The sequence below is a fragment of the Salmo salar genome, chromosome 19 (genome assembly GCF_965601325.2).
Source record: "Salmo salar chromosome 19, fSalSal1, whole genome shotgun sequence".
NCBI classification, from domain to species: Eukaryota; Metazoa; Chordata; class Actinopteri; order Salmoniformes; family Salmonidae; genus Salmo; species Salmo salar.
In genome coordinates, this window is record NC_138309.1 from 81562501 (window position 1) to 81583586 (window position 21086).

Genomic DNA, 21086 nt, shown 5'->3' on the forward strand with positions numbered 1-21086 from the left:
GTCTCCAAAAAATGTGACCCTTTTCAGATATTTATTTAACTCTGCATTTTAATCCTAAACTCGACCATTTTATCTTTTAATGACTACTGGCCCTCTCACTGTCTAATTAGACTTCAGTGGTATGACACTATGACACTATAACACTCGACTCAACGTTGACAGTCAACTATGACACTATGACACTCGACTCAACGTTGACAGTCAACTATGACACTATGACACTCGACTCAACGTTGACAGTCAACTATGACACTATGACACTCGACTCAACGTTGACAGTCAACTATGACACTATAACACTCGACTCAACGTTGACAGTCAACTATGACACTATAACACTCGACTCAACGTTGACAGTCAACTATGACACTATGACACTCGACTCAACGTTGACAGTCAACTATGACACTATAACACTCGACTCAACGTTGACAGTCAACTATGACACTATAACACTCGACTCAACGTTGACAGTCAACTATGACACTATAACACTCGACTCAACGTTGACAGTCAACTATGACACTATAACACTCGACTCAACGTTGACAGTCAACTATGACACTTGCCACTGTCAACTTAGCTAGTTATTTGGGAGGTTTAAGCCCGGTTTTCTGATAGGCAAAAAATAGGCATAAAAAAAAGGTGATGAACCCAATTTGACTGAAGAATAACACTCCATTACAGACTATTCATATAGTGTAGACAGCTGGAACTATAGACGGGGTGGTGTAAACCTCCAGAGAGGCTAGAAGGAGAGGAGGGTTGTGTACAGTCCAGTACCTGCCATGCAGCCTGGGAAGCGGTCCTGTCTGGCCTTCTGGAAGTCACCCTCGCTCATCCAGCTGCCCAGCTGGCTCTTAGCCCCCCCATCAGGGATAGGGATGGTGTCCCTCTGGTTTTTGGTGACGATCACAGTCTTACTCTCCACCCGAGCCACGTCCTTGGGGTCTGTACGTGCCAGCCAGCTGCACAGAGATAAAGGCCATAAACAGACTATTAATTCTCTTATCATTCTTTATGGTAGAGTGAGAATAACAGGCTTTTGATGAGCTCCAGAGCCACAGTGGAAAAAGTGACTCAAAAAACGGATATTGTTGTAGATTAATTTAAAAGTCAGCCAGATTACTTAGTTTGACAGACTTAGTACTCTCAATAACGTATATATTCAACGTCTGCATTCTTTACTAACCAGAAAAATCATAGTTAATGTATTATATTCTTCTCTACATTACCTTAGCTCACTATCTTACTGCTTAGTGACATACAGAGCCAGATTCCTACCATTCACAGCGGTGATAGAGTACGTAGGGGATCACAGCAACACTCACCAGTTCTCATACTTGGGTAGCCTCTTCACCATGCCGTCTTTCTCCAGGCCAGCTAGGATTTGAGCAGACTCCTCTGAGCTCCCCGTCACCACATGCACATTGGCAGGCTTGCACTCATCCACGGCCCTCTTCACAAAGTCAGCCACCGCTGGAGGCAGGGAGGGGATCGAGGCTAGGGAGCGGACCCCCACGGATGTCCCCACTCCGCTCCGTCTGTACCAAGACACAGGGAGGTAAGAGTGGGTGTGTTACGGAGGCTGACAGGAAGTGGAACTGTATTCAGAAACATACTGTACCATAATATAGTTCATATCAGCTGTAAGAGGAGCAATACTACAATCATTTAGCAACTTGCAGTTAGAAAAAAAAAGATACCCCAAATGGATATAAAATTTAAATCTGGTGTCAAAATAGGCAACAATACAAACAACATTTAAATACTGGGTAGCGAGATGCATAATGGTAGCAAGACACAATCAACCTCTTCAGTATGGTTTCAGGGATGCAAGTCTATGGAGAGCAGACTAGAGGACAACATGTCACTGTAATCCTACTAGTAGTGCTAGTGAGTAATCCACACATCAATAATATATAGGGGTAATGGACTAGTGTACTGTCACTTCTCAGATCGCACTTTTTCGGGTTTCCTCAAACTAAGGCAAGCACTGTTACTTCTGAACATATTCTAGAAGAGCATTTCATGATCCATACATGTTCCCCATGATTTAAAAGTCTGTGAGACATATCCCATACCTTCAAAACTCAAACGACTTTCATGAGGAAAGGCCATTGACAGAGCAGCCATCTTCCTAAGCGGTTTGGTTTTGCTGCTCTTCCTCAGGCTAAGTAAGAATGTAAGTAAGTAGCAGGAAGTGGGCAATCTAATGCAAACTGTGTCCAGGGCAGTGCAACCTGAGACTTCAGCTCAGAGCTCTTTATAATGGCAGGGGCACGTAGGGGGGGCTTTCTGTTGTTTGTTAACACCAGTGTTCATAAACAAGGGCAGAACACAATCAGTTACAACACGTGTGAACAATCTGACTAGCTGACTAGAAAAACCAGGCACGGTGGCCGATGGTTTTACAAAAAAAAACTAAAAAATAAATAAAAATAGGGCTCAGAATGATGATACGCGTTCTTCAATAGAACTTTTTAAAAGTCATTTTATTGACCAGTCTAGGAACTGATCTGGGCTCTCTTGGTCTCTAGGAGCTGATGTACAATTGATCTCACATTCCAACTCATGGCTATAGGTCCATTGACTATTTGGCTTCAAATTCAAAAATCACACTTTTCAACTAGTTGAAAGATTATTGTTTTATTTAACTAGGCAAGTCAGTTAAGAACAAATTCTTATTTACAATGACGACCTACTGGGGAACAGTGGGTTAACTCCCTTATTCAGGGGCAGAAAGACTGTTTTCCTTGTCAGCTCGGAGATTCAATCCAGCAACCTTTCGGTTACTGGCCCAATGCTCTAACCACTAGGCTACCTGGTATAAGTGCTAGCACGCAGCCAGTTGGTGTCATTCAACTTAACGTGTACATATCGGCCATTTCTAAAGGAAGGGTTAAAGGCTGCCCAGTGCCCTACGTGCAAACTGAGAAGATAACATGTTGTTGATGGAAAAATGGCATATTGCCAAGAACAATTCTTGCCCAACATCACAGGGAACAAGTGTTATTTAAAACACTGTTTAACCCTTTACGTGATGATAAAGCATCTTAAAGATCTTGTCCAGTTCATGAAGTCTCTTATAAGTGACACATTTCTGCATGCAGTCGACCTAATGTGTGCTGAGAAACTTCAGACTGGGAGAGAGCAAGCAAGCAGACAACAAATAATGAACCAGGAGAGGAGAAAGGTTAGGCTTTCCACCTTTTCCTCAGTGTAGAATGCCATGCTTCAGGCCACTTAAAACAAACAGACTTCACTGAAAATCTATTGAGCATAATGCAGGAGCTTTTGTTCTGTCATGCAAACATCTAAACTATACACATGCTGCACAATATTACAAAGAAGAAAAAACATTTTTTTTTTTTTTTTAAAGGAAGGAGAATGTGCTCAACATGTAACATGAGCTCATATGTACTGTATAAGCTCTATATGTTTCCATTTAAGGGTATGGCAAAAGTCCCAGCTCCCACTACAAGTACCATAGCAGCACAGTTCAACTTAGAGAGTACAAATCTGCTTGTGTAATTTTGCAATGTAGCTCACCAAACATAAGCTATATTTAATTACGAGGGCACCCTGCTTTCCCATTGTGGGGCGCCTACAGACATTTCAGTGAAACTGAATGTAAAACAAGGAACAGGCTACAGTGTTATCCTGACTTAGTCAGGGAGAGAAACATGTGAGCACAACGATAACCATAACAATGTATCATTTCTCAGCCCCTGTGGCCTTCTCTTTGGGTCCCAGTTGAGCTTTGCATTGTCTCATTTATACCAGGACAAAAACGTAGACCAATCACCATGCACCACACACGGTCACCCCCACCATATTGAATGTTAATAGCTTGGTCCAGAAGGAATTTTCAGGAACTGAGCAGAAATGCATGTAGCACATGCATGCTGGAAATACATAAATTCACCATGCATATACATGCAGAAGTCATTAAAACTCCAATGTCAATTACGCAGCTACACAAATCCTGACAGCGCACTCTCTTGACAATCAAAAAAATATATAATCCACTATGATTGTGTATCAACACTCACGCACCAATCACAAATGCACAGACACATAGACCCTCTCCAGACTGTCAAGACAAGATGCAAGACTGCTAACGTTTACTTTTTTTAGTCTCCGTGTGATGTCACCAAAGCCTAGAGAAAAGGTTGTGAAGGGGAACGTAAGAGATTCAAAATGAGGGACATTGAGCACGTCTCTTTGGGCAGTCCTGTCTCTCACTTGTTATAACAGGATCGTAAAATTCTTTCCGTAATTTTCTATCTCAGAGGCAAACAGCTTTTGAAATATGCTTGGTCAGATTTGTGCACTTCTAAATCTGCCTGACACAAACCAAGACACAGAGTTGTCGGTGTGTGCTGTGCTACATGTGTGACACTATTTCATAACTGACAATCAAGTAGTAGATGATGAATGGCTCTGTTCTTCGCATTTCAGTGCTTCGCAAATTCTTCAATAGGACCTTCCATTCTACAATAGGGACATTTAATCCTTAGTTTGTGGACATTTAATCTGTTGTTTATGTATCCTTGATATTTGGTTACAATGTATCTCTGATATTGCAGGGTGTGTGTAGGATGTTTGCCTAGGATTGCTGCCAACAGACATACAGTATCTTGAGTGAGATAGCAATAACAACTGGTTAAAGTATCATATCCACGATAGGGATATTACCAATTCATGAAAACTAATTTAATACCATCTTTAGGCTACCATTGCAGTTTCTAAAATGTTGAAAAACCATAATGTTGCTGAGTAGGCTACACTATATTCTGCCATGGTTGGTCAATAAGGAAATACACTGAACAAAAATATAAACGCAACACGTAAAGTGTTGGTCCCATGTTTCATGAGCTGAAATAAAAGATCACAGAAATTTGCCATTCACATAAAAAGCATATTTCTCAAATTCTGTGCACAAATTTCTTCTTTGCCAAGATAATCCATCCACCTGACAAGTGTGGCATATCAACAGCATGATCATTACATAGGTGCCCCTTGTGCTGGGGACAATAAAAGCCACTCTACAATGTGCAGTTTGTCAAACACCACAATGCCACAGAAGTTGAGGGAATGTGCAATTGGCATGTGGACTGCACTGTTGCCACAGAATTGAATGTTCATTTCTCTACCATAAGCCACCTCCAATGTCATTTTAGAGAATTTGGCCGTACATCCAAACGCATAGCACAATTGAATTTTAAAATGGCTATTTGAATGCACAGAAATACCATTTAGAGATCATGAGGCCCATTTTTATCTGTGACCAACAGATGCATATCTGTATTGCCAATCATTAGAAATCCATAGATTAGGCCCTAATGAATGTATTTCAATTGAATGATTTTCTTGTTATGAACTGTAACTCAGTAAAATCTTTGAAATTGTTGCATGTTGCGTTTATATTTTTGTTCAGTATAAATTGAGTTTAAAATGGCAAAATGTTAGATACTCACCTTCTGATAAGTCCAAGCAAAAGGCACGACATCTTGTAAAATACAAAAATGGGGTAATGAAATATAAAAGTCTAAAAAAATAAATATATATAGAGAGAGAATAAGAGCGTCGTGTGCCCTTTAGCACCAACTACAACTCATGTCTGATTGGTCTATGAAGAAGAACTGCAATGTGAGGTAGACCAGTACAGGCTAATGAAAGAACTTTGCACTTTGCAACACGTGTAACAATTTATCGGAGGCATACACATTGACTGAATCTAGGTTCTGCGCATCTCAGTCGACGATGATGCTTAGGTTGACAACTTTAATGCAAACGAATAGCCTACCGATTGCATATATAGATATATATATACACGCAAATGTATATTTATTTCGTCAAGTAATCCAGCAGTAGGCTATTGATGTAGCTAGATCTTCGTTATATCCGTTCAGAAAAGGTTATAAAAACAGGACAATCTAAAAACAAATAAAAGGACCGCGAGGTGTCTGATTTTATGTTAAAATGACTCGCTTTCAATAAAACATGAAACAACTAAGATGAGCATTTCATACAACTATCCTATCTCTGCTCCTGCCTCCTTCACATCCAACCAAACCGCCTCTACCGGGTGATGCAAGTTCTGAAGTTCCTGTATCCGCTAAGACACAACAGCCGCCCTGGCGACCCTCATATATACTTCAGCAATGGTGACTGGTGGTGGATGTAAGCACGTACGGCCTGTGGAGAATCAATGTTGAGGAAAATAGTTGTCCGCTTTTGGTGTGTGCTTGAAAGGGACATGCAGAGTCAGCTGAATAAATGCAAAGTCATTGGAAAAAAAATAGTACAGCGGAAGGATATCTCAAAATGACAATATTGGCTCCGTAAATTCTCTTGAGCCAGCTGGTGCGATGCAGGTTATCCAACAAAAGTGTTATTACATAAACTAGTAGGCCTACCTAAATTATTACACACTGCCATGGGCCTACCTGTAGGACAAATAGACCTGACAAATTACCGAGACTAGTAGATACCATAACCTATCATGACTTCTGTGCATCTGTAGTTTGATTTTGATAAGGGCAACTATGAGCGGTATGAAGCATACTAGGCTGAAAGTATATGGGATTAATCTAAAAATATTTGCTATCTGTGATACCACTATGTGATACCACATTGTACCTTCATTCAATGTGTAGGAGGCCTGAGCTGTATTCGTGGATGGGACAAAAAGCTTCTGATCTGTTGACCAGTTCTGTCCAGAATCTACCAAGCAATGCAATGTCTGAGCCTGGTCTGAGAGATGCAAATTGCAGATTTCCTGTTAATGTTTCCAAGTTAGAGAGAGGAAAAGTTAAAGGGGACGTTGTGTTAACAGTGTGTGTGAGAGAGAGAGATACTGACAGTAGGGTAGACAGAGTTCAAAGAAAGATGAGCCCCCAGTGCCACTGGTTAAATTTCTATAAACTGTGATATGGCCAGCAGAATCAGCCGCCATATTATGGAGAACACCATGCACTATTAATGCATTCACTCCCCCGCCCACAGATGCAGTCCTCGGTTATCAAAGAGAACATTCAGAAATGCTGCTGCTGGCACAAAAAAAAAAGGCATTTGAAGCTCAAATCATGGTTGGAATGTGGACTTAGTCTTGTTATCTTACATTGAGAGTCCATGAGAGAGGCCTATCATAGGTTACATGTACACTGATAAGGGAATAACTGCAAAAAGTAAGATCTCAACCAGACCCTTCTCACACCAGGTAATGTGGGTTGTTTGATTTGATTTGACACCAGGTAATGTGGGTTGTTTGATTTGATTTGACACCAAGTAATGTGGGTTGTTTGATTTGATTTGACACCAAGTAATGTGGGTTGTTTGATTTGATTTGACACCAGGTAATGTGGGTTGTTTGATTTGATTTGACACCAAGTAATGTGGGTTGTTTGATTTTATTTGACACCAAGTAATGTGGGTTGTTTGATTTGATTTGACACCAGGTAATGTGGGTTGTTTGATTTGATTTGACACCAAGTAATGTGGGTTGTTTGATTTTTTATTTATTTTGTTGTTCATTTTTTTACATTCTCAAATCAGGTCACAGAACCAGGATGGAAACTGAAATGTCATCTTTAAATGCACATTCAAGAATAGAAGGCAGACGATGCAATAATGAGGCTTACTTCTAGGTTGGTTTAAATGTTCTAGAACCAAAAGGAAAATTATTTGACTGAGGATCAAAGCAAGATCTCTTGATGCTTGTTCTTTTATAATCGTAACTAATATGTCAATAATGAAGTTGATTCAGACTTGTATTTGTAGTTGGAACTAATACCATTTCATGGAACACTATTAATATGTCAGGCAACCTTTGCTACCATGTTTCTCTCCTAGACGCTCCCCTCCCCTTTATCGGTTGTCATCCATTGAGGAAAGACCTTTGGTCAGTATATTTCGCAACTAGGCAGAAATGGAAAACAACTTTCAAGTTCAAATCACTCACTCAATTAATAACTAATGGCTTTGCAAACACCGTTTGCCATTTGGATTAAATGCATCACAAGGAAAGTTTAAAATAAATATGGGCCATTTTGTGTAACTCTCCATTGACTATAAAGGACATACATAATAAGTAAATAAGTCAAGACCTGTTTAAAGCATTTCTTATTTTACTAAAATTGATTATTAATGTCTCAGTCAAATTACAGTGCTTTCGGAAAGTATTCAGACCCCATGAATTTTTCCACATTTTGTTACGTTACAGCCTTATTCGAAAATTGATTAAATTGTTTTTTCCCCCTCAATCTACACACAATACCCCATAATGACAAAGAAAAAACAGTTTAGAACTTTTTAAAATATATTAATAATAAAAAACTGAAATTGGATCGTACTTTGTTGAAGCACCTTTGGCAGCGATTACAGCCTCTACTCTTCCTGGGTATGACGCTACAAGCTTGGCACTCCTGTATTTGTGCAGTTTCTCCCATTCCTCTCTGCAGATCCTCTCAAGCTCTGTCAGGTTGGATGGGGAGTGTTGCTGCGAAGCTATTTTCAGGTCTCTCCAGAGATGTTCGATCGGGTTCAAGTCCTGGCTCTGGCTGGGCCACTCAAGGACATTCAGAGACTTGTCCCAAAACCACTCCTGCGTTGTCTTGGCTGTGTGCCCAGGGCCGTTGTCCGGTTGGAAGGTGAACCTTTGTCCCAGTCTGTGGTCCGGAGTGCTCTGGAACAGGTTGTCATCAAGGATCTCTCTGTAATTTGCTCCGTTCATCTTTGCCTTGATCCTGACTATAAATCATTTAAAAAACAGTTTTTGCTTTGTCATTGTGGGGTATTGTGTGTAGATTGCTGAGGATTTTTATTTATTTAATCAATTTTAGAATAAGCCTGTAACGTAACAAAATGTGGATAAAGTCAATGGGTCTGAATACTTTCTGAAGGCATTGTATATCATTTCATCAATGCAACACACCACAGCACGACCCCCAAACAGTACATTTTATGTTTATTTAACCTTTATTTAACTAGGCAAATCAGTTAAGAACAAATTCTTATTTACAATGATGGCCTACCATAAGGCAAAAGGCCTCCTGCAGGGACAGGGGCTGGGATTAAAAATCAAACATTTAATAAAAATATAGGACAAAACACACATCATGACAAGAGAGACACTACAACACTACATTTAGAGAGACCTAAGACAACAACTTTGTCACGCCCTGATCTGTTTCACCTGTCCCTGTGATTGTCTCCACCCCCTCCAGGTTTCGCTTATTTTCCCCAGTGTATTTATCCCTGTGTTTCCTGTCTCTCTGTGCCAGTTCGTCTTGTATGTTTAGTCAAGTCAACCAGCGTGTTTTTCCCCGTACTCCTTTTGCTATTCTCCTTTTTCTAGTCCTCCCGGTTTTGACCCTTGCCTGCTTTACTGTTCTACCTGCCTTGACCACGAGCCTGTCTGCCACTCTGTACCTCCTGGACTCTGATCTGGTTTTGACCTTTTTGCCTGTCCACAACCATTCTCTTGCCTACCCCTTTGGATTATTAAACATTGTAAGACTCCAACCATCTGCCTCCTGTGTCTGCATCTGGGTCTCGCCTTGTGCCTTGATAAACACAACATGGTAGCAACACCACATGCCAACATGGCAGCAGCACAACATGGTAGCAGCGCAAAACATGGTACAAACCGTATTGGGCACAGACAACAGCACAAAGGGTAAGAAGGTAGAGACAATAATACATCACGCAAAGCAGCCACAACTGTCAGTAAGAGTGTCCATGATTGAGTCTTTGAATGAAGAGATGGAGCTAAAACTGTCCCCTCTATGATAAGTAACTAGGCTACAGATAAGGGCTTTATTGGAGGTCCGGGGCAGAGAGGGGGTTATAATCAGTGTTACTTAATACACATTTCTGGGTTGTTCCATTAATAGAGTACATTTTGCGTCCCTTTGATATTTTAAGTAGACATCGTGCACCAATATTGAATTTAAATGCCTGTTATAGTAAATTAACTGCCCTTTAATATTGAACACATGGAAAATGTTATCTTTAAAAAAACATTTTTTTATATGAATAGTCTTGCTATCGTGCCAAAACACAGCATTTCGATATTTCCCTTGTCATGTTTTTCCGACTTCTAGGAAGATTTTAATCCAGATAATCCCAAAATGTCTTCACGTTCACTGTCACTGTAAAGCTTTAGTATCTTTGACAAAGTCATTTATTTATTTCATCTGATTAGTGATTCATTTACGTCTGACCCTCATTTTTAAGGTCAACCCTGTTACATGAACTGTTCTGTCGTTCTAATATGGTGAAACTATTCATTTTTTTATTAGAAAGAAACATGAACATATAATTGCCCAATCAAAGTGAAAAAGCAGGTGAGCTGGTTCTACTCTTTTTTAAAATTTTATGATTTTGAAGCTCGCATTCAATTACCCCTCCCTGTTGCACATGACAAGCTTATATTCCCCCTGTCACAACGGGATTTATGGCTGATTTAAGATGAGAACCTCAAGCCTGTTACGGTCAACCCTGTTACTTTAATGGCCCTTTATTGGCACTTACTATATTAAAACATTTTAGACAACTTGATGTGATAACATGCTTTTTATGAAGTTGAACATGTGCTCTTTATGACAGAATGTTAAAATGAGTTGAAATTAATAGTTTTCTGACCAAGTTACACTACCCAAAATGTACTCTATTCATGGGACGACCCTATTTTAGAGTCGTTCTGTTGGCTGTACTGGATGCCTGCAACACTATAATAGATACTAGTAGGCGCTTAAATTTGTCCTATTTGGATATCCCACTCTCCCTGAGACACCTTCAAGGAGTGGGGTCATGGATCAGCAATTATTGACAACTACCCTGGAGCAGCTAGAGATAACTGCCTTGCTCAAGGGCACATTGGCAGATTTTTCACCTAGTCAGGTCTGGAATTTGAACCAACAACCTTTTGGTTACTGGCACAATGCTCTTAACCACTAGGCCAACTGCCACCCAATGTGCCCACAATCATGTTTGAATATATCCACTGACATTACTGCGGTTTGCACAGGTCATTGCTTAAACAAGTGGATGATTCATTGACAGCTAAATATTCAGATTACGATTGTCAATTAAATAATTTGAGTAATCAGACAAAACAATTAGATTGATTTGCAGTAAGATTGGATAACTCAAATGGAGCTTATCAATTGTGGCTGATTTCAAACTGAGATGTTGAACCAATTTAACATGTACATTACTACATTACTTAAGTAGATAAATGAAATCAATGACATTTATCATGAAGTTGCTGAGCCCTGTTAATGTGCTTGGGTGGCTCTAAACCATTTTTTCATCACGTTGCATCCAATATGAGTTTTTTTTGCTGAAAGTGGAACAACTGCAGGTCAAAGCGCCCTTCATGATGCAAGCACTCACACCACAGTGTTGCCATGAGCAGCAAAAAATGACCTAAATATAGCCATTGTTTCAATATTAGACACATGTTGTCCAGCTTAGTACATCTTAGGAGTCTTAGACGCTAGCAAGGTTCATACAAATCTGTGCTGTTGCAAACTTAATTCTACCTAGAAGCAAGAGGAAATAAAAGCATACACTCTTACATATAAAAAAAGGGGGATTCTAGGCAAATAACCTTGATAACATTAGCTCTCTATAGCAGGGGGAGATCGAATTCACAATTTTGCAACATTGTTGCAAAGGTCGGAGTGGCAAACAGCAAGGTTCATACAAATCTGTGCTGTTGCTAACTTAATGCTAGCTAGAAGCAAGAGGAGATAAAAGCATACACTTACATAAAAAAGGTGATTCTATAGAACCTTTTGGTCTATTCAAATTTGCTAAACTATAAATTTGATAAACTATAGTTAGACTAGATAGATAAAGAATTTGAGCACTGTTTGTAAGCTAGCTAGCTAACTAGCTAGACAGGTCAAAGCTAGGCTTCTTTAATTAGCCACTTTACAAGCTAGCTCTTACAAATAAACACGATTTTGTATTATGGAATATGCCAAATAGAGCTACAGACCCAGCCTGACTATGGCTACTAGCTAATTGTTACTTTTATTTCAATATTTCAGTGTGGAGTCAGATGAGGGGACTATGTTTCATGAAGCTATTACAAGACTGTTGTTGACCTCTGTTGAATGCACTTGATGGGCAGTGGGCTGACTGAGAGGAAGTATTTATCTAAATTATTTATATATATTTGTCTTGGTGATTCAATAGGCTAGTTAATCATTACATGGCTTTTGACACATTATGTTTTTCTCAGTCTGGCAGTAACCCATCAGAGGCAGAGGATCTCTTTCGGCTCTCTACTCTATGTAAATTGTTCTTCTAAATCATAATGATTATATGTCTGCATTGCAATTTATCTTTATTTTGGCAGATTAACTCATGCTTATTTCTGTAGATGAACTCGTGTTTTTGCTCCTTTTTTCTTGTTCTCCAGACCCAGCGGGCAACTGTACTGTTCCATAAAGCCACAGAGTTGGTACCAAGATTAACGTTGGTCATCATTCAAGCAAACAGATTCCAACCTGGCCACCAGTGAATATTTCCAAACTATGTTTGCATATAATGACAATAAAATGTCAAAACATTGCTGGTATTATTTGGTCCGTTAATGTTTATTATATTATATTCTTGGCTAAAAAAATATGACTATTTATTAGTAGTAGCCATAATTCATAAATGGCACCATACAGGGTTCTATATGGAACCAATTTTGGTTCAGTGAAGAAGAAGCCTTGGGATTGTAATCAAAGAACCCTATAAAAGGGTTCTATACAGAACTTTTAGGGGTTCCATATATGAAGCAAGTTTATATAAGGACAACAATTTTTTCTAAGTGTATAATATGCCATTTGTTTAGTTTTTTGTCATGATTCAACAGTTCATCAACGTTAGTCAAAATTACTATGATGTAACATAAAAGATCAATAATAGAATTGACTTTCCCTCAAAACGCAATATTACTTCTCAGAGAAGCAGAGTTGATCAACCCTTCATGGCTTTTTCAAGCTCTCTGAGCAGAGAGCAACTTTTAATCTGTAGAAAGGCTTGTAATTGATCTGCGTAGGGCAGCAATTAGGCTACTTGAATTAGGTTGTTTCAGGTGATGGAATCTTCAAGTGAGAAAGCCCCTTTGACCAAGATTGGCCCAGCTTGCACACTGTAGTCTTTGTAATCATGGTTTCTTTGCTAATTGAGTGCCAACTTCATGTCATGTGCACTTGCACACTGGGAGCTACAGTTTAGTATTCTGTCTTCTGAGTTATTAGGCTATCCATGGTTATTATGAATTCAATAAAAATTGGAAACCAGAAAGCATTCTGGATAAAACAAATTATATATCAGATTTTCATTGATGAGACCTACTTAGTCATATGACATCAGACAGACATAAACTGACCATGAGCATATCTCTCAAAATGACAGAAGCAGTATTTCCATCTATAGGACACACTCAGAGCTGCAGTTAGGTAATAATTTCTCTGCTATTAGTCATACATAAATGCTTTAAAATTCACAAAAAGTGACGTTAGCTGATGAAGATGATCTCATAGAACAAAACCTGTGTTTACCCCGTACGCATCATTGGGCCACACTTTGGTTCGCTACGGTCCCATAATCAAACTACAAATCCCACGATGCTCTAGCTTAATCTTCTAAACAGGAAATTACGTCTCTGTGAGAAGGGTTCAGTTACTTTCATTTTCACTTTTTGAGCTGACTAACGGGTGACTATTTTCAGCGTTGTGCACTATCAGACATTTAGGGAAATCCGCGCATTCTGTGAACTACTTAGTTGCTTTCTATTTTTGCATTGCAAAAGGTCATTTTTGCATATCAAGTAAATAAATTCCCATCACAAGATGACTTCCATAGACATTCGCCCGGAGTCGAAGAAACAGGTAAATTTGTCACTTTGTTTTCGAATTTTGTCTAATATAATAATTTGACTATAGCCTATCAATATAATTTGTGTCAGATAACTCTTAAACTCAGCAGCCCTGTTCATCTTTAAGGCGTTTTGATATTTAGACCAACAATAGGGCCATGTGAGTTCACATCACAGCCTGTGTGTGTGTGTGTGTGTGTGTGTGTGTGTGTGTGTGTGTGTGTACACGATGTTTGGTATGGCTAGATAAGACGGGTTACTTAGGCAAAGGGTGGGCATATAACGCAAACGTCTAACAACCCAAAGGTTGCATGTTTGAATCTAATCACGCACCAATTTTTCATTTTAGCAACTTGTTTTTTGCTACTTTACAACTACTTAGTATGTTAGCTAACCCTTTAACCTTAACCCCTAGCCTAGCTAACGTTAGACACCCAGTCACCTAGCTAACGTTAGCCACAATAAACTATAATTCGTAACATATCATAGGAAATGGATGATGGACATCCACAAATTAATACATACCATACGAAACGTAACATTTTCACGCTGATTGGAGTGTCCGAATTTAAATTCAGGTGAACCTGACCCACAGTCCAGGTGAAAGTAACAGTCCAAACATTATAGAGATACTGGGAGTTGGGTTTTCTGCTGTGAATTCTAAACCTTTTTTTCTGTGTTTGGTTTCAATTTCCTAGGTTGATGATTTCTGCACTCAGCTCACTAAAGAGGTAGGCCCCTAGTGGTGCAGGTCTACTTGAATAATAACTGAATGACCACATTTGAGATGTTAATCATAACTGTGTCCAAAATTGGTAACTGGTGTATTACAGGCAGAGACCCTGGTCACATCATTCTTCCCTCAGAAGATTGCAGAGATGGACATGCTGTTGAAGGTGAGGCTGTGGAAAAACACAAGCACACCTTTCAATCTCAGTCCAAATACCTTGATGCAAAGCTATTGTACATAAGTATGCAAATATAATCTATATTTTTGTTTATGTGAAATGGTCCCCAGACATCCTTAAGCACTGAAGGCCTGGCAGCTCTGAAGGCCCCTCTGGACATCCCAATACCAGACCCGGCTAAAGAAGAGGCTAAGCAAAAGAAGAAAGAGGAGGTACAGACGTTTCATCCAATTCAGCGTTCTATCATGATTAACCCCTTGGATTACAATGGAATCACTTAAAGTAGTATCGACCATGCATACACACATGAAGGAATCATGCAAAATCCTTTGCCCGCCCCTCTTCTCACTTGTTTTGCAGAAAGAGGCAAAGGAAGGGAAGAAAGACAAGGACAACGAAAAAGAAGATGAAGACGCAGGTAGTTAAGAAGACACAATACCATCGATTTACCACTGCGGTTAGCTGTCAAATTGCCCGTATGTACAGATCTAGGATCATCTCACTCTTCCACTAATCTTAACTTTAACCATTAGAGAGGACACACAAATAGAATCTTAGACCAGTGCGTTGGTATAACTTCATCCTACTCTTGGGTTTTCTCATGGTGTTTCTCCCTAAGGGCCTCCCTGTGGTCCGATCCCCTGCAACGAAAGAGTGGAAAGTCTTCTGAAGGAGATCAAGCCTCAGATCCAGCTACTGAAGGAAAAACTCAACACAGTCAGTCAGCCCTTTGTCCCTCTGTTAGTCTCTGTGTGGGCCAAACTGTTATTTTACATCTGAAATTCACTAGCACATCATTTCCTATATAGGTGAGAAGTGTCTAGAGAAATACATAAATACTCTGATCTCTTACTCTGGCAGGTGTCAATGTGGGTGCAACTTCAGATTCCCAAAATTGAAGATGGGAACAACTTTGGGGTGGCTGTACAGGTCAGACTTTCTGATCTTAATAAAACGATGATTGTCATATCAGTCGTACCTTGATAATACTGTTGGTAGGTCCTACGCTCATAATGTTGTTCCACAGGAAAAAGTGTTTGAATTGTTGACCAACACTCGCACAAAGATCGAGGAATTCCAGACACAAATCTCAAAGTAAGAGGCCTTAACCAAAAGATCACTGTTTACATTCATATCTAATTAGTTATGTAGTTGTTGTGTTAATGTGACTAACAAACACCTTCATTATCTCTGATGTGTTGTCAGGTACTACAGTGAGAGAGGGGATGCTGTTGCCAAGGCCTCAAAACAACCTCATGTGGTTAGTATCCGTGTGTGTGATCACTTTCATTTGTGTGTGTGTGTGCGTTGACCATATTTTGTGTAACTCTACCTCCAGGGAGACTACAGGCAGTTGGTGCATGAGCTGGACCAGTACCAGTACTGTGAGCTGCGCATCGTGGTTCTGGAGATCCGCAACACCTATGTAAGCTAAGACACCTCATGTATCATACCTCTTTGTCCTTCATTAGATGTGCTCAGCACCCCCATAATTTAACCCCCAAGTTAAATAACCTTTCCCAGTGTGAACAAGTATTCACCTCGACTTGAAGAGTTGTGAATGGAAACCAAAAACCCTGTTACCGAGCGAACAAATTGATTGAGTTTATAATTACCAATGCCTCTCCTGCTCCTCACATTGTACCTGTCTTCCTCTGTTTGATGCGCTTGTTGTCAAAAAAGGGTTGTTGTAGGTGGTGATGATGATGAATGTGTATGTTTGACGGGTCTATCGCGGTGCATTTTCTTGACGTAATGCAAATATCTGTGTGAAACAGACAATAAATAAAATATCTATCTTATCCAATCTAATGATGAAAGGCTTTCAGTGATGTAATTACCCTACTATTTCTGTCACCCATTCACCAGGCCTTGCTGTTTGACATCATCAACAAGAACTATGACAAGATCAAGAAGCCCAGAGGGGACTGCAAGGCCCTCATCTACTGATCACTTGACTCTTGTGTACATCCACTAGAGACGGCAATATAGCGACACACTCTTACTCACCCATTCACATGTTATGATACAAATCGTGTAGTGTGACATGTTAAAACGCTTGTTGGGTAACTGAATACCTTCAGACACAGTGCATTTAAAAACGTTTTCATTTTCATAACAACAAAAAAACTGCTGTATTACAGTCAGTGTATTCAGATTTCAAAATAAAGTAGCGATAACTAGCATAACATCAAGTGAGTATTTTTTTTAATGTTTCATGGTGAGATTTGAAAGAATTTCAATATTTTGCTTATGAAAGTTTGACTTTCTCAATTCTGTGATAATGTACATAATCTTCCTGTTATTATCCAATTCGATGTTCTTGATGTTAGGAGTTATCACATTGAATATAAAGCAAATGAAAATGTAACTATTTTAGTTTTTATAAAATATCAAGCAGAGCCCTTTTTGCTGTGGAGTCATATCCATTCTTATTTTGATCTGGGGTGCAAATAATATTTTAGCCAAAGACATCAATATTTTGGCCACACGTCATGAACATCCCTTTCACTGTACGGCTCTCTCTGAGTTGTGATGAGAAGTCCCTCTCCAGGCCACCCAGGACAGCACCAGCTGGGCTGCAGGCGATACCAACCCTGATACAGTCCCCTCCAGCCCAAACACCCTAGAGCTCCCCCCAGAAGCTGGGAGGGGAACTGCGGGAAGTAAGCCAGCAGACAGAGCAGCAGAAACAGCCACAGACCCAGTAAGGAGACGCAGAGCAGGAAGAGCAGGCGCAGCGGGGGCCCTGAGGGCCCTCCCAGGGCTAGGTAGGGCCCCAATACTGCAGTCTCTTCGGCCAGGAGCAGGCAGCAGAGGCAGAGGAGGAGAGTGTCCTCCGAGACCTCCCAGCCCTGCCACAGCATGCCCGCTTTCAGGCAGGAGGCCTTGCGCTCGCCCTCATGGATCAGGAGTAAGGACTGCCCTGGGACACTGGCTCCCTGGCCAAGGTTCAGGCCCCCAACCAGGGTAGCAGGCATGGGCTCGTAGCAGCTGCCTGCCATGTTCTCCAGCAGAGTCAGGAGACTGCGAGAGCCCCACCGCAGTGCTCCCACGGTGGCTATCCGTGAGAGATGGCGAACGGAGAGAGAGAGGGATCGACGGATGGAGAAGGAGAGGACGAAGACAAAGGAGCCAGTGAAAACACAGGTCCAGCCCCAGCCTGATCGCAGGAACATCCTGAAAGAGAATCCAAAGCAAAGGTATCCAGTATAAATGTAAGATGGCTAAATGGCTCAGGACCAGGGGGTGGATTGGCCATCTGGCAATTCTGGCAAATGCCAGATGGCTGGACCATTTTTTTGTTGGGTGGACTGGTCAAAATTGACACACAAAAATATTTTTATATGGAGAAAGGTTATGTGGCCCATGGGCCATTTTATTTGTTTGTATATTTTTTTGCAAATTTTCTCTGTTATACTAATCTATAATGAGCCTTTGGTTGCTCAGTGGGAAACGGCCGGCCCCCCTACCAAGATGGTCTGACCCGGTTTTCTCAACTCACATTCAAAGGCGGAATCATCTAAAACCATGATTTGGTCATACTGTAAAGTGCAATATCCTGATGATTCCTCTAATGAAAGTGTCTGCTCTGTGCTTGTGTCCTCGCTGGGGCCTGCTCCTGTGATGAGAAAGTCACTCTCCTCTCCCCCCATGAGCTCAACAGAAACATTTATGATCATTTCAAAATGCAATTGCGGGGAAAAACACAGCTTTGGAAGCTTCATCCTTTTGTCGTTGTCGAAGAGAGGAGGGTCTCAGATTTCTGTGGCTATACTTTTTATTTCTCAACTCTCAATATTGATCTCAATAGCAACTATTTTTCAACCAAGATATTTGATTTGGCTTTGAGATATGGAGCATCATGCATGCGAGGGCACAGGCCTGCCTATTGGTCTCACGGGTATTAGCCCACAACTGCTATTTCTTTTTAGGAGATTACATTTACTGTTGGATGAATACATGGCTACTAGCAATGGGTATTATACTCAGTTAGCGATCTAGTTAATGTGCTTTGAGTTTCCACTTTTTCAGGTGTTGAACCCCAAATGAATTTGCCTATGATAGTTAGTGCACATAAAGATGTAATTCATCTCTATTGAAAAAAAAAAAAAAAAAGTGAATCTATAGTCTAATTGTCAACTGAAAATTCACAACTATCACTGGATGAGGTTAGTGACTACACATCAAAATATCTTTAATCATGCATTCCTGCTTGGACATGCTCGATGAAATACCTCAGTACTCTATTATACTTCTTAATTAATGACTTCATGATGAATTGGGTCAGACCAAGTCATGGGCTGGTGCCACCAACTGTAAAAGTTAAGTGACACCAGGGGAAAATGTTAGTCTGGAGCCCTGTAATAGTAATGAACACTTAGGGTAGGTGTTGATTCAGGGAAACGCATATGACAAGCACTAATTTGCATTATAATCTGAGTGGTTCGAGCCCTGAATGCTGATTTGCCATACACTGATATACCACGGCTGTCAGCCAAACATTTATTTTTACTTGTCTAATTACGTTGGTAACCAGTTTATAACAGCAATAAGGCACCTTAGGGTTTGTGCTATATGGCCAATGTACCGCGGTGCACACAGTGATGTGCCAGGGCCAAATTCTTGTACCAGTCCGCGCCTGCTTGGGACAGAACTAGGTGGTATGGACATTGGGAGAATATTATGTGTGAAATCAGGAAAACATTAACACATTCATTATCACAAACCAACAATAACAGAGCTTTGAAAGAACGGAACTTTTATCTACTCTCTCCAATATTCTATATCATGGTAATGCCCATTTCATCGACATGAATAGTGGCTTTCCTTTAAACTGATGGGCGTTGTCAAAAGAAAGACCTCACCTGTAGAGGTAGTGGTTCCTGTTTGCAAAGATGCTGTACTTGGACACCCACAGACTCATGGCTGGTCCAAACAGAACCACGCCTGACAACAGGAGGTGAAAATGGCGTCTGAATACGGCACTGCCAAGTAGTCCAGCCCAAAGGTCTGTAACAACCACCAGAACAGAGTTTAGGACCATCATGGCAAGCTTCACCGGTCGGCTTTGGTCCTTAGCCATTCGTGTAGTTTCTCCCTTGTCATTTTCTATAGTTCTGTTTGATTTGTTTTTAATCTTTGGATCCATTGCTTTTATCCAACTTTCTTTTAAGTGTCACATCTTTCGATTCTAATGTTATCGTCCTCTTCCTACGGGCCGAGAGTATGCTCTGTCATCGAGTGTGTACTGTATTTGTATCTGTCCAGTGCTGTGCTGTACACTCCTACCCTGTGTTTCTTTATCTCTGTGGCTGTCAGAGAGCACATGGTTTATACCCATTCGTTCTTTCCTACCCCTCCCCCCCGTCACTGCATTTTGAAAAAAGCCAGTCTCCTTTTTTGGCCAAAGTCCTCTCCACTAGGCCCTCCATTCACAGGCTCAGCTGTTGATACCAAAGTATATTTCAGTCCATCACTGGCAACACTTGCCTCACTGAGCATTCTCTAAAGGCCCATTCCACCACTTAACATCCCTTTATATGCTGCTCCATGTATCCTACCACTTAGCATCTGCCTGTCTTCATTCCGATATGAGCCCCTGAGGGTTTCTCACACAGATGGACGTACTAATAGCCCTGGAGGCTAGTCCCCAGACAGACAGCTCCCATCCTCTATCTGGGCTATTTGCTCACTCGCTCTCGGAGGGTGCCAAGGAATCCGACTAATTTTAGAGCACTATCAGCATTCCTGCCATTACAATACCCCCCCCCCCCCCCCCGGAACTCTGCTGTGGCTTTATGGCAGCTAATTGTCTGTTAGCTGCAGGGGGGCAACCCACTAATTTAAAGCTGTTGATTGGTTTCAATTTCTTTCTCCCTCTTGCTTCCTATTGCTCAAGCAGTGACTTTTATAGAAAACCCATCTGTAAAGCCCATTACTGCAGAGGTTGGACAGGTAGTCACAATTAATGTTAAGCAATCTTAACTTTTGCAGATATCTGGCAATTCCCTTCGTTGGATTTCTGATGACTGTATTTGCCAGGTTTTATGCACCATAAAAAGTTTTATTGTAAAACAATTTGCAGAGATTATATCAAGGTTGATGTTCAAAGCACACACACACCCAAACCCTTTACTGTGTCTATAAGCCCAGCACACACCCAAACCCTTTACTGTGTCTATAAGCCCAGCACACACCCAAACCCTTTACTGTGTCTTAAAGCCCAGCACACCCCCAAACCCTTTACTGTGTCTTAAAGCCCAGCACACACCCAAACCCTT

The 21086-nt window shown here is 40.7% G+C and overlaps 3 protein-coding genes across 6 annotated transcripts in view; 1 reads left to right on the top strand and 2 right to left on the bottom strand.

Moving 5' to 3' along the window:
• Positions 1-8381, bottom strand: part of pck2 (phosphoenolpyruvate carboxykinase 2 (mitochondrial)) — a 17363-nt gene extending 8982 nt beyond the window's left edge. Inside the window, exons 1-3 of one of the 4 annotated variants that reach the window (XM_082965470.1) lie at positions 8361-8381; positions 1332-1544; positions 784-968 (exon numbers count right to left, since the gene is read on the bottom strand). In XM_082965470.1, coding sequence (XP_082821596.1) covers positions 784-968; positions 1332-1363 — 217 coding nt within the window. In that variant the 5' untranslated portion in view covers positions 1364-1544; positions 8361-8381. 4 annotated transcript variants of the gene reach the window in all.
• A 5282-nt stretch (positions 8382-13663) lies between these two features.
• LOC106579617 (proteasome activator complex subunit 1) lies at positions 13664-16991 on the top strand. The gene is made up of 11 exons (XM_014159707.2): positions 13664-13907; positions 14593-14625; positions 14728-14790; positions 14913-15014; positions 15163-15220; positions 15422-15519; positions 15664-15732; positions 15830-15897; positions 16009-16063; positions 16142-16228; positions 16672-16991. Exons 1-11 carry the CDS (start codon positions 13869-13871, stop codon positions 16750-16752), a joined length of 753 nt encoding a protein of 250 aa, XP_014015182.2. The 5' UTR covers positions 13664-13868; the 3' UTR covers positions 16753-16991.
• A 167-nt stretch (positions 16992-17158) lies between these two features.
• On the bottom strand, positions 17159-20082 carry LOC106579618 (fat storage-inducing transmembrane protein 1). Its single transcript, XM_014159708.3, has 2 exons — positions 19671-20082; positions 17159-17982 (listed from the first exon to the last, which is right to left on the bottom strand). The coding sequence occupies exons 1-2, from the start codon at positions 19952-19954 to the stop codon at positions 17277-17279; spliced, it is 990 nt and encodes a 329-aa protein (XP_014015183.2). The 5' UTR covers positions 19955-20082; the 3' UTR covers positions 17159-17276.
• Between the last annotated feature and the right edge of the window lie 1004 nt (positions 20083-21086).

Excerpts from the sequence above, each read along its gene's own strand:
- LOC106579617 (XM_014159707.2), top strand. The coding sequence starts at position 13,869 with ATGACTTCCATAGACATTCGCCCGGAGTCGAAGAAACAG. Across the intron at positions 16,064-16,141 it reads CCTCAAAACAACCTCATGTG|GGAGACTACAGGCAGTTGGT; the intron begins GTTAGTATCCGT and ends CTCTACCTCCAG. Across the intron at positions 16,229-16,671 it reads TGGAGATCCGCAACACCTAT|GCCTTGCTGTTTGACATCAT; the intron begins GTAAGCTAAGAC and ends CCCATTCACCAG.
- LOC106579618 (XM_014159708.3), bottom strand. The coding sequence starts at position 19,954 with ATGGATCCAAAGATTAAAAACAAATCAAACAGAACTATAGAAAATGAC. Across the intron at positions 17,983-19,670 it reads AGGAACCACTACCTCTACAG|GATGTTCCTGCGATCAGGCT; the intron begins GTGAGGTCTTTC and ends ATTCTCTTTCAG.